The following is a 14,745-nucleotide window of genomic DNA, read 5'->3' as shown; positions in this document are numbered from 1 at the left end:
GGACACCGTTTAAAACAGGATACCTCATTTAAATTTGGACCAAAGGACTTGAGATTTCTCGAGAAGCTATACAAATTAATTTACTAATTGTAAGATATGTGCTTCTGTCTTTTTAAAAAATTACAATTTGTCGAAATCGGGAAAAAATAGTAAAGGGCAATTTTTTAATTTTTTTATTTGAGCCTGTAATTAAAATTTAAAATATGGCATTTGTAATTTCTAAGTGCATTGACTGATCTTATAAATTTTAATTATAGGCTCAAATAAAAAGTTACAAAATTGCCTTTTACTATCTTTTCCACGATTTCGACAAATTGTAATTTTTTAAAACGGCAGAAACACATATCTTAGTAAATTAATTTGTATATCTTCTCGAGAAACCTCAAGTCTTTTTAAATGAGGTATTCTGTTTTAAATAGTGTCCGAATACTTTTGCGCGCCACTGTAGGACCATATATTTTTAAGTAGATTGCAAAAATTATTAAGGTGCTTATGGATTAAAACTATCGATTCAGAAGTTATTATCTTCCTAAACTCGTCGTCTCGCGAGCGATTTCGTGGCCACGTCTTCGTCTTCTCCAACTTCCCCATACTCTTCATCTCGTCTATCCGCCGACGTGCCACGGCAAGCTTCGACGAGGCTGCCTTGAAAATCCATACGCATCGCCGTTGCGTTCCTCTTCAGGGCTAAGAGAGTTAGATAATCTCAGCTTTGTAATCTCCGTTTCCACGTCCCTCGCGCTGTTCCACCCTTTCCTTGTCTCTCTATCTCTCTCTCGCGCGTCGTCCTGCTCTTAGTTTCCGGCAGGCATTCTACTCGCGCAACTATCTTACGCTTTCCTGGAGCGGAATTAGCATTCCACGCGCCTCCCGCCTGCCGGCGAACGCACAATCGCCTACAGGAGGCTCGCAATTATCGAAGTCGTCGATGTCAACCGAGTGTTGCCTCTATAAAGATGCTCGTTATATCCGTAATAAATAGCTGTCTGTATTTGTGGATGAGAAACTACGGGATATATTAATATCCCAGGCTTGTTCCTCGGCGAAACGATGCAGCAACCCCTTCAGACGCTGATTTATACAAATAATTAATGCTGAATATTAGCCACTGCATCATGTTTGCCGTACACAATGGGCAGCTTCATTCCACTGTCTGATATAACCTTTGTCGCGACGTGTTTTACATATTTCTCCTGTAACTTGGTTTATGGGTACATGCGTTCTGTACATCCTCGTTTAGAATACGATCTCTTGCGCTAGTTCCTAGGAAAGTTTGCTAATAGTTCACGAGTGATATTATTCTGCGAATTAATACTGCAGAAAAATAAAGAATGCAGAGGCTGTGAATATTTCATAGGAATTTGTGCTATGTGCTCTTCTGTTTTTGTAAAGAAGAATCACGGTAATAAATTATCACTGATTTTAATTTCTTTCTTGCTCAGAGGACAACCTTTTTTCTCTGTAAACAGGTGTTCTCTGAGGCCAGCATAATGTTCAGCGTCGGTGGTCGCTACTACACCGGCGATCCAATCGTGTATTCCTACATGGAGGACAGGATCTTCGAACACTCGAGGAACATCTCCATCAAGCTGCACCATCGTATTGGCAAATTTGTCAAGCTGCGATTCAGCTTCGCCTCGCGGTGGATCATGATCAGCGAGATAACCTTCGACTCCGGTGAGCATAATTTGCATAGTCCCATTACCTGTAACGCGGATCAAAGACACGCGATTTTATAGTATTCTACATATTTTGATTGTTTTATCGTTTCAGACGTGGCACACGGGAACTTTACTCCGGAATCACCGCCCACGACCGAAGCACCGAGGCAAAGAGATCGAATCTCGGCCCGTGACAATCCTCTTCAAGCCGAGGTGCCGGTCGTCAAGCAAGATGATCCAACTTACATGGCCGTGATTATCGGTGTTTTAACCGCAGTGATCCTCTTGCTGGCGGTCGCGATCTTTTTGATCGTCACGCGACACAGGCAACGCAAGAATTTCGCCAGTCCTCTGAGCACCAAGAGCGCGATTCCCTCGGGCAATCATCAACACCTGTCGCCAGAATCCGCGTACGGTACCACGGAGAAGGATCCGTCGTTGATGACCTACAGAGTTGAAGAACTAGACGACAGGTACGCCGGTACCAAACTGACGACGCTGCCTCGCGATCTAAACGATCGTCTGCTAGGCGATGTCAGGCTCGACGAGTACCAGGAACCCTTCCACGAGAGCAAGTATCGGGAACCACCTCATGCAGCTTATTACGGATACAGCACCGTTGTTATAGACAACAAGGACCTTCACGACAACGTTGAGCAGTCTGGTAAGCACGATCGATGCCCGGTGTTGTCTTGACACTTGTTGAGACACTTGTTGGCACGCTTGTTAGATTAGTCAATTTTGAATTGATCTTCAAGTACTTGATATTTAATTTTATTGAAAAAGATTCAGTTAATGGAACGAGGATACTGATTATCATAACAAAGTACAGTAGCAATCTCTTTTTAAATTATTCACATTATGATCAAAAATAGATTGAATAATAAAATATAGGAAGTCTCAAGTTCTAATGAGTAATTGAACTGTTAAATTAAGTAAATTATTAATTTGTTTACAGATGCCACCTACGATTACGCGGTACCAATGCCTGTGCCTAGTGTAAGCAGCGATCAGGATAGCGTTTTCTCAAAATCTTCATCAAGGGGTAGCGCGAAGGTAAGTTAATTTTGTTTTATTTATCTTATAAAATAATAAATATTTAAGAAAATACTTCTCTTTCAATATCTTTAACTTCAATTTCAATCACGGATTTAAGATCGCTCTGTAAATTCAGCATCTATTTTGACAATAAAGTTTCCCCTTTAATAATAATGCTAAAAGCAATAATTAATCATTATTTATAAACATTAATATTCATGAAATTACATTATTAATTATTTCCTATTAACAATATTCATTATTTTTTAAGAAAAAACATCATTTAAGGGAAAAATTATTGGATTAAAATTGGGTTAACTTTAAAGTAACGTAACTTATTTATTATAATATTTACAAAAATTATAATTATATCGTTAGAAGTAGTGTTTCGTGCACTTTATAACAGTTTTCGTTTCATATCGACACGATTTTCCGTTACCGAGATATCGTCGTTTGAAGATAATCGTAATTTTCCGTGTTTCGTTACGCGTGTCTCATTCGCTCCACTGGACCTCTCACTTGCTGTTCAATGAAGTCACGTGATTTTTACTATTACTATACTACTACTACCGTGCGTACGCACTTCCAGGAAAAAATGTAGGTCACGCCAATTCCTGGAAACTCGATTGTCATTCATCAATCTCGCGGCATCTTACGCGCTAAACTTTAAACTCCTATATCTCGGGAACCAATTGAACTATCGCCTTGCAACAAAAGGCGTTATCAAGATCACGTTCCCCTCTATCTTCTGAACATAATTAATTATAAAATTTTGCAATCTCTCTAATTGTTTTTAATAATTGATATTACAACACTACGTTTTCCTACTAAAAGAAATACGTAAATTCTATTAGTTTGGTGGGATTACTTATTAACACTCCTATTATAGGTCCTATTACAAGTGTTACAAATGTAACATTATAAATTTGCAATGCATGTTAAGCTTTGAAGCCTCGTATCTTGGGAACCAATTGAGCTATTGCCTTGCAATAAAATGCACTATTAAAGTAATATTTTTCTTTATCTTATTAATATAATTAATTGAAAAATTTTCCAAACCCCATGTGAGTGTTTTAAAAATTTCTGTTGTTAAAATATAAAGGATATTGTTAAATTATTAACAAATTAATATTACAGTGTGCTCGAACAATGTATTTAATTTCTTTTTTTTCTAATGTTGCAACAGGCATGCTTGCAGAGTTTTTTCCCCCCACCTCCGCCCCCAATGAGTGCGCCACCCCCACGTGGCTCCAGTAACCTGACATATTCGAACCCACCGAGCCCGGAACCCGTTTGCGAGCGCGAGCGTAGAGGAAGCAAACGTCGTGAACACTCTTTGCACAGATACGCGTAAGGATTGCTGTGTCCTGCAGAATGTACGCGGCACACCGCTGGGTCGAAGGTACGACAGAATTTCGTGCTTCACACAGAGAGATCAAACGATTGATCAAACCCTTCAGCATCCATCGGTCTCTCATAAATCATCTCGCTTTTCCTTCCATTCTATATCAGACGCAAACATTTCATGATCTCGTCTGATCTTTTTTCCTCTGCATAAATGTCATTTTCAATACACGGTTAACACTAAAAAAAAAAAAAGAGGCAATCATTCGACAATGGATGCTGAAGGCAGGGCGAAAACTCGAACGCTGTTAGCGTCGAAACGAAGCTGAAGAGGACGAAGAGGAGGAGGAGGAGAAGATGACAGGAGAGATCGAATCGACTGCGACGAGGCAGGAAATTTTTCGCCATACCGAGGCGTCGTTCTTTCCTATTAAATTTCAAAAGTCCAATTAGATTGAACGCAGCTTCGACACGATCGATCTCATCGGTATCTCTCTCAACGAACACTGCCATTGGCGCACTTTCGAGTAACCGTACCTCGAGTGCCGCGATTAAGAGGACTCAACCCGCTTTCCTGGTGGGTGAAGTGAGCATAACCGGAGTTGTAACTACAATTGGCATATCAGTTTAGCGACAGCGTTATCGCCTGCTGTCGACTCTTCTGGGGATCTTGAAACGCTCGCCAGCCGAATCTCGTGCTCCCGAAACGAACGTCTCGCTTCACGAGCCTCTACAATTTTTATTTTACCGCCGGCTTTATCGTTCTCATGTTCGTACAGGGTGTGCATGACCACGAACCAAGCACGTCGAACACGATTCTTCGAGACGTAAGTAGGGGTTGAAATAATTTAAAAAATAATTTTCCATAAGGGTAGTAAACAGAAATTTCAGTTATCCACCACGGATTTTTATTGTTTAGTCGAGGAACGTGAATTTCATGTACCACTGCCGCACATTACCAACGTAAAAATGTTATACATTCATACAACATTTCTTTTAAGTAACATCAAAAAATCTTTCCAGTTTCCTGTATGTAAGAAAATTATTTTAATCCCGTTCCTTAAAGTTCAACCTTTGAATAAATTACACGTCTCAAAAGTGTTTTACAAGTTGAAATAACAGAGTCGTATTTTTCGTCGACATCGTGCGCACAGAGTTCACGTTCCGTGAACATTTACCCGCTCGCTGCCGCATTTATTCCACGCGTGTAAGCGAGTTTCATAAAGGAATTGTAATTCGCGGCGTCGCGTTTCCGCGCGGAAAAATGCAACCTTCGTAAGGAGGAAACCTTTGCACGACGATTTGAACGGCGAGCGGATTTCCAGAAGGAGTCGCGCGAGTTTCATGGTTTCGTCTGTTCGACGCGCATGTGCAACCGGATCGAGCTCGTTATCGATTCGCGGTGGTTGAGTAACAGCTTTTTAAATAAGATATTTTTGCGACCGCGTCGAATCGACACGCGACTGATAATTAATCGTCGTTAATTGCCGGGCTCAAGTACAATCGACGGTCGATTCTCGAGTCGGTCGCGTGATTAAGCGAACGTCAGTTATGGCTCGGAGCGGAAAGAAAAAGGGAAACGAACGCGCGAGTAAGAAGATCGACGCGATGGTATCGAACGCGTCGGGGGTAAAGAAAGAAACCATGGGGGACGGAAGATTTGTGGGAAAAAGGAGAACGTTAGCGAGCTTCGATCCCGCCTCACACAAGACTGACGTCAAATAAATAATTGAGTATCTCGGATGCGCTACGTGCGGAGGCGCGTGCGCGCGTGCTCTCATGTATTCGTCGTATTATTTATTGTCGCTGCATTATAGCGACCTTTAAACGAATCTTTAATTTATATACGCTGTCTATACGTCACAGTAAAAACGTAAAATTCAGTGAACGTATGCATTTACGTAGGATTTTAACAAAATGTCGACTGCAATGCACACATTTGTTGCAACGCATTGATAGAAACATAACATTAAAAACTTACTCTTTTTATGTATATTTAAAAAATGGAAATAGAAAAATTTTATTTAATAAATTTACGAATATTCAGTATCAAATATGAAAATTTATTTCATTATTTGTAAAGACATTTATTGCATTAATATTTTTACTGTGACATATGTACGTACACACATAAACACAATCACACACGCGCACGCGCGTATGTATGCGATGTATATATACAATAAACGGAGGAAGAACAAATACATATATATATAAATAGATATATATATACAAAGGTAATGCGTATTATTGTGCGACGGCGATTTTTAAACGTATAATAACGATATATATAAATATAAATATATTGTATAAGCCCGACTTTATTTCTCTATTACTACCGACATCGCCTTCATGCAACGAGGAAAATCGAGGGATTAACTGACGTAAGGAATCGACAATACAGGGATGAGACAACAATAACTAAATACATGTGTACGTAAAAAAAGAAAAGGACGCGAAGAGTATGGTTTAATAAATAGCACGTGTACGGAAATGAAAACCGACCACATTGTGATATATTAAGGAAACTAATACTAATAAGATCGAACGAACGTGAATTGAAAGGAATCAGATTGATAATCGCGGGTTGATCGCGTTGACGACAAGCTTTTCTCTGAATTTCTTTCTTTATTTTCTATTAGATTTAACCAAAACCGTCGGCTTTAGAAGATAAGAAGTCACTTTATTTCATATCATTATTGCTATCTCTAAGCAAATGTTATTTTTACAGAATCATATCACTGCTTCGTCAACAATCTAATCCATAGTTTGTAACATTTGTTAAAGAAATTCATCGGAAAGCTTTGGGCACGACGAAGAGAGGGAAACACGCGTAGCGTCTACAACGATCGGAACTTACCTATGTATATTTAGTGTTTAATCGTCTAAATCGTCGCCAGCGTAGAATGTTAAAGTAAATTCGTAAGAGTGACAGCTTCGAGTGCTTCGAGTGTAAATATAACCGTTAGGGACCTCGTGACACTACACGTACACACATGCACTAATTATACATACACGTACAAACACACCTTTCAAGCGCCTTAAGTTGGGGAGGGCACTGAGCAAATAACTTTGTCGCAATAATGATCGTCGTTTTCTTTTCTCTGCTCCCCTTGAAAAAATAAAAAAATAAAAAAATTCTCAAGACACGACGGGTGGGGAGGAATATCACGTACAAGGGATTCACGTTATCGTTAATAACTCAGCGAGCGGACTGATAAAAGAAGGTTCTTCTTCCTGCTCGACGATCGACTTTTGGACGCGTTCGTATCGCGCGTCTATACGCTCGTCGTGTTCGTTCCAAGTTTCGCGCTTCCGTATGACAATGTTACGCGAGCGCGCGAACAGAGGGAACGAAGGAGAGATCCTTATCGCGCGACCTGCTATTTTTCACCGAACTTCTGCAATAACCCCGGCACCGAGCATTAAGTACCTTCAACTTCCTGCACTTCCAGTACCTAGCAGTCCGCTCCTGGCAATAATCGTCAATTTATCTTAAGCGTGCAGAAAGCGGCAAGGGGACGACGACGTTCACGCGCATACTATACGTTAAGGAAGAATTAAATCAATAACCAAGCACGGGTGTCGAGAGAATCGAGGACTTTAGATAATAAAAAAAAAAAAATATATATATATATATATATATAGGAAGAAGAGATGATCGTTAAGGAGTCGATCCTCTTGGACAGAAAGGTAGATAAAGATGACGAAGGACAGCACTTTCGGTGTGGCTGCTCGCGGCGTACTTCTTTGGAAACTTTATGGTTCCTTTGTGCAGCGTAGCTGCATGCTGCCGACATGTCAATGACAACGGCGCCGAGTGTGCACCGAGATCGTAGCGATATCGCACGACCGCTCTAAATCGTCCCTGTAACACGGCCGAGCTTATTCTCCGCTGTTTTATTAAATTTTGCACGTTCAAGTTCCGTGTCACGGTTCGATAACGGCCTTCTAGGATTTTCAATTCTTTCAGAAATAACGACCGATCGTGTCAACGTTAAAATAACTACAAGTTAAAGTTGCATAAAGAATTTCCACCCTGGTACGTTTGCAAAGATTAAAAACGAGCATTCTAAATGTAACTTCCAACCCCTTTAGAAATGTACGAAAGGGTCGCGGGTAAACATGAAACTTCCAAAAGAACAAGAAATATCAGAGTTTTTCGTTCCGTTGGACGTTTGCAGCGCATTCGAATACAGCGATTACCATGCCCCGGCGACTGCTGTTTCCTGGCGCGCCCTTTATGAGCCCGTAATTTTTTATTCCCCCCCGCGACGTCGAGCGTCGTCGATGCGGAGATACGCGAACACGGTCGACCGATATCGGCGAGATACGACACGATCGGTTCTGCATCGGTACCTACGCACAGAGAAGACACACACCGGAGAGGGGCGACCGAGGAAGCTATGTTGTATAAATCACTCGTTGCAACCCTTTTTCAATCCGACATGAGAAATGCGGGAAGAAGCTTGCCGATAGCGCGGCGGGGAACGGGATGCACCGAGGAAAACTGGCCCATCTTTTATTCGACGACGTACGAGTGCGTACGAGAGACTCGTAAAGGGGAGAATTTAAAAAAAAGAGATGAAAGGAGGTGCTGTTTGATCGACTAACCCTCAGGGCTCCATTATCCATGCATATATACCAATCTTATGCGTATTGTAAGACCTTTATTCATTTATTATATTTATTTAATTTAATTGATGGGTTTAATTTAGGATTCAATTGGAAATTCATTCATCATAGATTACTACTTTTTTAAAAATAACAGCAATCTTTCATAGTATAATTTCCTTTATTAAAATGATAGAATTTTATTTCGCTGAATTCCTTCAAACAACGTATGTGTAAAAAATGTTGGTGTACCTGGGTGCAAAGTCGTCTCATTGATCACGGCCAATTCGTGCACCGATATCGATCGTACGAATACGAGCGATGCTCGGTGATTACATGCAGCTGCAGCTGCACGCAAACAGTTAACGAGAACGCGACGAGCAGTCACGAGGACGGAAAACAACGACAATGGTTTATATCATAGGTTTAGCAAGGATAATGGCAGCTTAGGAGAACGTTCTCACCACCCTGAAGCTATTAAACGCGCCGCATTATCTCTCAATGTATATAGCAATTGTAATTTATACATATATTATGTGTAAACGTATTATAAATAAGCCCGTCGATGCGCGGGGAAGCGACCATTCTTTGTATATAACTGTAACATACAGCGTAAAGTATAAAAGGTGAGCGTGAAAGAAAGAAAATAACGTACTGGAATGTTTGGGTGCAAGTACGAGCAATGAAGTAAAAAATGCAAAAAAAAAAGAATAATTAAATAAATGATACCACTGTGAGTGTAATTATATCGATCAATAGCATAACGAGTAACGGATGCATATTTGATATTTGTGTGCCTGTATCCTTTTGTATGCTAACGAGATAGAAAAAAAAAAAATAAAAACTATACATATTATATTGTACCAATTGCGACGTAGGGGAAAGACTACGAGTAACGAGGTGTAACGTGCACACGATCAACAAGATGACATGAAAAAATACATACACACAAGCGTACAGAATACTTTTCCATACGTACACACAGACACAAGACCAGACTATATGTCCTGGGTGGACGAAATAAAACTTTTAGCGAAGCGGAATCGAGTCTATAAATATCCGAAGGAACCCGTGACGATTCATTTTATCCCTGATTCCCAGATCCTCCCTTTTCCTTTCGTTCCACCATTATCGTGATGTAATTCGACAGTTTTACTAGCCTGATGGCTGGAGGGAACGACAGACAATGGAAAAGAGAAAAAGAACACCATCGAAGTTACGTTCTTTCTGCAAATATTTTATCCCGAAAGATATTTCTGGATTGCTGTTTACCAACGTCGCTGGAACGTCAACTGACGTCAAACACGTACGAAGAATCGATACGTTGGATTGGTGTTCCTTCACGCAATTTTTAATAAAGATCACCCAATGGTGAATCTGTGTCCTGGTATTTTTAGAATGAATCATTGCGCTGGAAAATTCGTTATAGGATATGCACCGATTTCGATGAACGACAAATCGAGCGAGAAACGTCGTCGATCGTGCACAGATTCATTGGAAGCTAATTACCAGGTAATACTACGATAATCCGGCTATCAGTTGGCTCGGCGTGGAATTGATGGAGCTTCCGTAAATGCTGCTTAACCTTAATGAATGGATGCGCGTTGAAAGCGACCACCAACCCTTTGATTATTGCCACGCGACCACCTCCGATATCGATTGTCCTAAGAAAATAATCGAGTTTAATCGTGCTCGAATTCGTGGAAATTATTAGGTCAGCCAAGAAATTTTCTTGCTAACGGTGTAGTAACAAATAATTACGACGAAGTGATAATCAGTCGTGTTGAAGATACACGTCGTTCGGGGGAGATTTTACAAGCAGACTGATGCATCCGTTTACATCTCACGTGACGACGTCTTTTCGCGGTGGCTGTCGTCCTTTCATCGTGCTAATTTGGCACTGTCAACCACGCCATTTGTCATTCTAATGGCCAAAACGACGGCCAGCACGTTTTTAATGACTGCTCGACAAGATCGCTTCCTCGATCCGCGTCCTCGCTGTTCCTACCGTTTCTTTCCCGCTAGTTCCTCTTTAATTTGCCCTCGACACGCTGCTTTACGCTCTATCGTCCGTTCCCCTCTGTTTCTTGCTCCTCTTTTACTCTCGTCTCTTCTTCATTCAAGTACAATTTCCTTTCATTGCGATGCAAAGACGAGTCGAACGCTGCTACCCTTCTTTTCCCGTTTCGAAACTCCGTTATTTTCATTCTTTTATTTTCAAATCTTTTTTTCGAACCGAGTTTCTTTTCAACAAATCCTTTTCAACAAACATTTAAAAACTAGCTGGCCACGCGGGATGGTCTTAAATCGTAGACGCGCTGGAAGACGTGTTTAAAACACGTTCTTCCATCCTGCGGGATGTATTCCCTCGAAATTACGCTTGCTCCTTTGGCCTGGCCCGCTGTTAATTAATTCCCGCGGTTATTAGTGCTCGTTGCTTTCCTTAAGCCACGGCAACCACCGCTCTGCTCCCTCTTTGTTTCAACCCCGTTTATTTCGTTCTTTAATTCGTTATCCGAGACGGATACAAATTTTAGCGAGCAGCCTGCCTAGATAATTATACCGTCTGTGAACGCTCGTTCTTTCCTTTTCTCTGCTTTAGCTAGACGCATTAGGAATTGTTCCCTGGTTTTTCGAAGACACAATCGTCGCGTTACGAACAAAATTTTCGAAACGTTCAATATCGTTACAATCATTGTTGCAAAAGGATAAGAAATGATTCTTAGCGATAACTTGAACGTTCACGTTAACGCGATCAATTCGCTGGAATTAGACTGATGGGCTGTTTCCACAAAGCTTTCACGAATAGCCTGGCAGACACAATCGACTCCTTCACCTGAGAACGACGAAAAGGTGGGCCCGTTAATGCGCTTCCTGCGCAACCCTCTAACGAGTGCCATTATTGTTTCCCATCCATCACGCGGTTCGAGAGCGAACGAGCGCTGCGACGGCAAATATATCTCACCCTGAAAATGTTGCTGCATCACATCCGAAATTACGGTCGAATTCTAGGCTGGGCCGAGCAGGGCTGGCGACGAGCGCCTTTGTGCCACGGGCCTGTTATCGCGCGTCCTAATTTGTCTCCCGATTAGGCGTTCGCGTGAATCCTCTTCTCTTGAAAAATCTAGGCGTGTCTCTGGTAATTGTTACTCGCGAACGTCACGTGGGTTGGGGATGACAAAAGAAAGGTAGAGAGAAAATAATACGTTCAGATGATTTTTATATAGACTGAAGTCTCTCGAAGGTGACAATACTAATTTTAGTAAGAATAATTTTTGATAAAACGAGGCAGTGTTAAGACAGAAATGAGGTCACAAATTATTTGAAGTATGACAGGGTATTCGTGTGATTTCTGGCACGATAAACCGAGCAATGACTATAGTGTTTTAATTTAATTTAAGATTTTTACAAATTATTAAAGATCAAACCTTTATTAAATGTTATATAAATATATAACTGAGAAAATGAGTTATCTAAATAACTCGGAAAGAAAATTAAGTGAATTAAATAAATAGCTCTGAAAGAAAATCGGGTAAATTAAATAATAATTCTTAAAATGATTTATTTACCAAGCCGCATGAAATGAATACAAGATTGTCAAACAATTATCATTTTAAGCTGTATTTGACTGATTAAAAAAAAAAATAGAATCAAAGAAAGTCTTTCCAATTGTAAATACAAGGTGTGGTAAAAGAGAAACTGGTGAAACAAGCACGATTGTCATACCGAGTGTGCTCTGTACATGCAAACATAATCTCACCTGGGGGTATCAGGGACCCCGAAAATGATGACCCCTCGGGAACAAAAGCATGCCAAGTCTTCTTGTATCTGTAGTCACTGCTCGATGCTAGCAGATAACTACGTTAGCCACAAGTAAATCCGAGCCTGGTGCTGGCCACGGTGGAACTTTACGAACCGGATGCCAAGCATGGGGTTTAACAATCGCGTGCCTGTAGAATTCTGCGCCCTAGCGGCTTCACGAATACGTGGTAACCACGAAATCACGGGATTCGATGCATGACCTACGAGCCGAATACGATTTTGGTCTCCAAAGTTCGTGAATAGCTTGTGTTACAGGAAACCTGCCGTCTGCCATTGTGAATTTTCAAGAGAAAGATCAAATAAAAGCGAGGGAAAATATTTATCATGCCATTACCGAAGCGGTAATAATAATTAAATGAAATTGAATGTAGCAAAAATTTCTTCCCCGTCGTTTTAATCATTGAAAATGAAGGAAAAATTGTTTGACGGATTAGGAAGGCGTGTATTTGGTTTCCATATAGAATATGAATAATGAGAACCCGTTGGATTACAAGGCGCGAGCTTTCAAGAGATTAATCTTCGGCTGAACCGCTCGATCCCTTAATCTCCTTTTCATTAAGTGGCGTTTCAGTGCTCGACATTAGAAACGAACTCTCGCACGGCTGGCACAAAGAGGCTGCCGCACTGTGTGCTCGCGAAATAATAACTACACGAGCTCGTTACTTAATTAAACGTCCATTCAATGTTACTGTAAAAATTCAACGTCAGTTAAACAGACGTGAAGAACAATGCAAGAGTATTCTTGCTGCAACAATGAAATTTTAATGATACATTCATCCGAACGGTGAGTGTAAAGCAACAGCTTCGAGTCTATGGCCATTTAACAAAACTTCATTAGGAACCTTAATTACGGACTAATACAATTTCCTCCTTTCATAGTTAATGTTTCATTAATATTCATAATATATATATAGAGTTTAAATTTTCGAACCGTGTATAAAAATTATTCTTCCTCTGCTGTATCTCATCTTTGCTTAATGCAAAAAGTGCCCAGGAGAAGAGTTAAAAATTCAGCGAACCATTCGACCACCAGCGTGTTCCAATATTTCACGCAATTAGCAAACGCGAACCGGTGACATATTTCGCAGAATTGTGTCGAGAGGAAGCGAGGAGGATCCTGAAGGAGGGTCCCAGTGATTCTTCAACACCGTCGAGGAATATCGGATGTCAAATGGCCCTGCTGGAAGACAAATATTCTCTTCAGTGGGAAACGATACCGTTGGTCCATCGTTGTCTCTCTCAACGGTTCGTTAGAACGTCCAACCTCGCTACGCAGCATTATTTTTGCCCCTGTTTTCTCTCCTCTAATTGCCAACAGGAAGCCACTACTCAACGGGACGGCGTATCGCGAACACTGAGAGTCCTTTCAAAAGGAGCGAAATCGCTCGGCAAATTCGTAACAGCCTTTATAATTGGAGCGACTTGCCATCGGGGACGTTTTATTTTTGGAACTGAAAATATCTACTTTCGGACCTGCATTTCGTATTACCAGCATCGTGGTGCATAGTAGAAGAGAAGAAAATCAAAAACACACCGATTAACCAACTATTTATGCATCGAATCAATCGAATTGCATAGCTGCATTCTTGATTTTTCAATCAAGTGCATCGGATGCAGCGGAATAAGCCCTGAGGTAGTTCCTACCAAAAGTAGAGGAGAACTTTGAGGTAGCTGAAGAACCTTTCGAAGCGTTTGCATAGGGAATATGTGTACGGCGAAGTGGTTTCCTTCTCGAATACCCTGTCAGTGACATCTAGACTCTAGATGGTACAGCAATAGCAGGAGTGGCTTCGATGAAATTGATCCGATCTGCTGGTCCTCTCGAGGCCACTTCGGTGCCGAAGCAGTTTATCAGCAAACTAGTACTCGAATATGATGCGGCTTGGGGTGTCTGTCGAATTGGCTAGCCAAACGATGTTCGACAAGCTGATACGATCTTTTTTAATCGACTGATCAAGCAGGATGATTCGTGGGATCTCGTGGTCGCGTTTCATCGTTCACCGTTCACGAAGTGGCTGTTCATTTAAATGTGCAACCAAGTTTCGCATTTGCTGGGCGCACGGTGGAACGCTGCGTAAGCGTCCGTATGGACGATTATCTAATTGATCAATTGTCTCCCCGTCGTGATAATAAGCATTCATTTGATTAAGGCCACTCGTCGGCATCGAGCCTTTCCCTCGATTGCTCGGTTCCTGCTTTGGCTTCTTGCGCGAATCACCGCGCAGTTAGCAGATTGCCTCTTTGTAAACAACAATGATTAGGGTGA

At 41.1% G+C, this 14,745-nt stretch overlaps 1 protein-coding gene and 1 long non-coding RNA gene across 3 annotated transcripts in view; one reads left to right on the top strand and one right to left on the bottom strand.

The window, feature by feature from the left end:
- The window catches only part of LOC117605478 (discoidin domain-containing receptor 2), a 108,325-nt gene extending 98,824 nt beyond the window's left edge, over positions 1-9,501 (top strand). For both annotated transcript variants that reach the window (XM_034326870.2, XM_076690216.1), the window contains exons 6-9: positions 1,470-1,677; positions 1,774-2,325; positions 2,620-2,717; positions 3,886-9,501. In XM_034326870.2, coding sequence (XP_034182761.1) covers positions 1,470-1,677; positions 1,774-2,325; positions 2,620-2,717; positions 3,886-4,053 — 1,026 coding nt within the window. In that variant the 3' untranslated portion in view covers positions 4,054-9,501. The remainder of the gene's footprint in view (positions 1-1,469; positions 1,678-1,773; positions 2,326-2,619; positions 2,718-3,885) is intronic.
- The window catches only part of LOC143305687 (uncharacterized), a 210,528-nt gene that overhangs the window by 109,480 nt on the left and 86,303 nt on the right, over positions 1-14,745 (bottom strand). The window lies entirely within an intron of this gene.

This window comes from Osmia lignaria, chromosome 9 (assembly GCF_051020975.1).
Source record: "Osmia lignaria lignaria isolate PbOS001 chromosome 9, iyOsmLign1, whole genome shotgun sequence".
Taxonomy (NCBI): Eukaryota; Metazoa; Arthropoda; class Insecta; order Hymenoptera; family Megachilidae; genus Osmia; species Osmia lignaria.
This window is presented reverse-complemented; position numbering and strand designations above follow the sequence as displayed.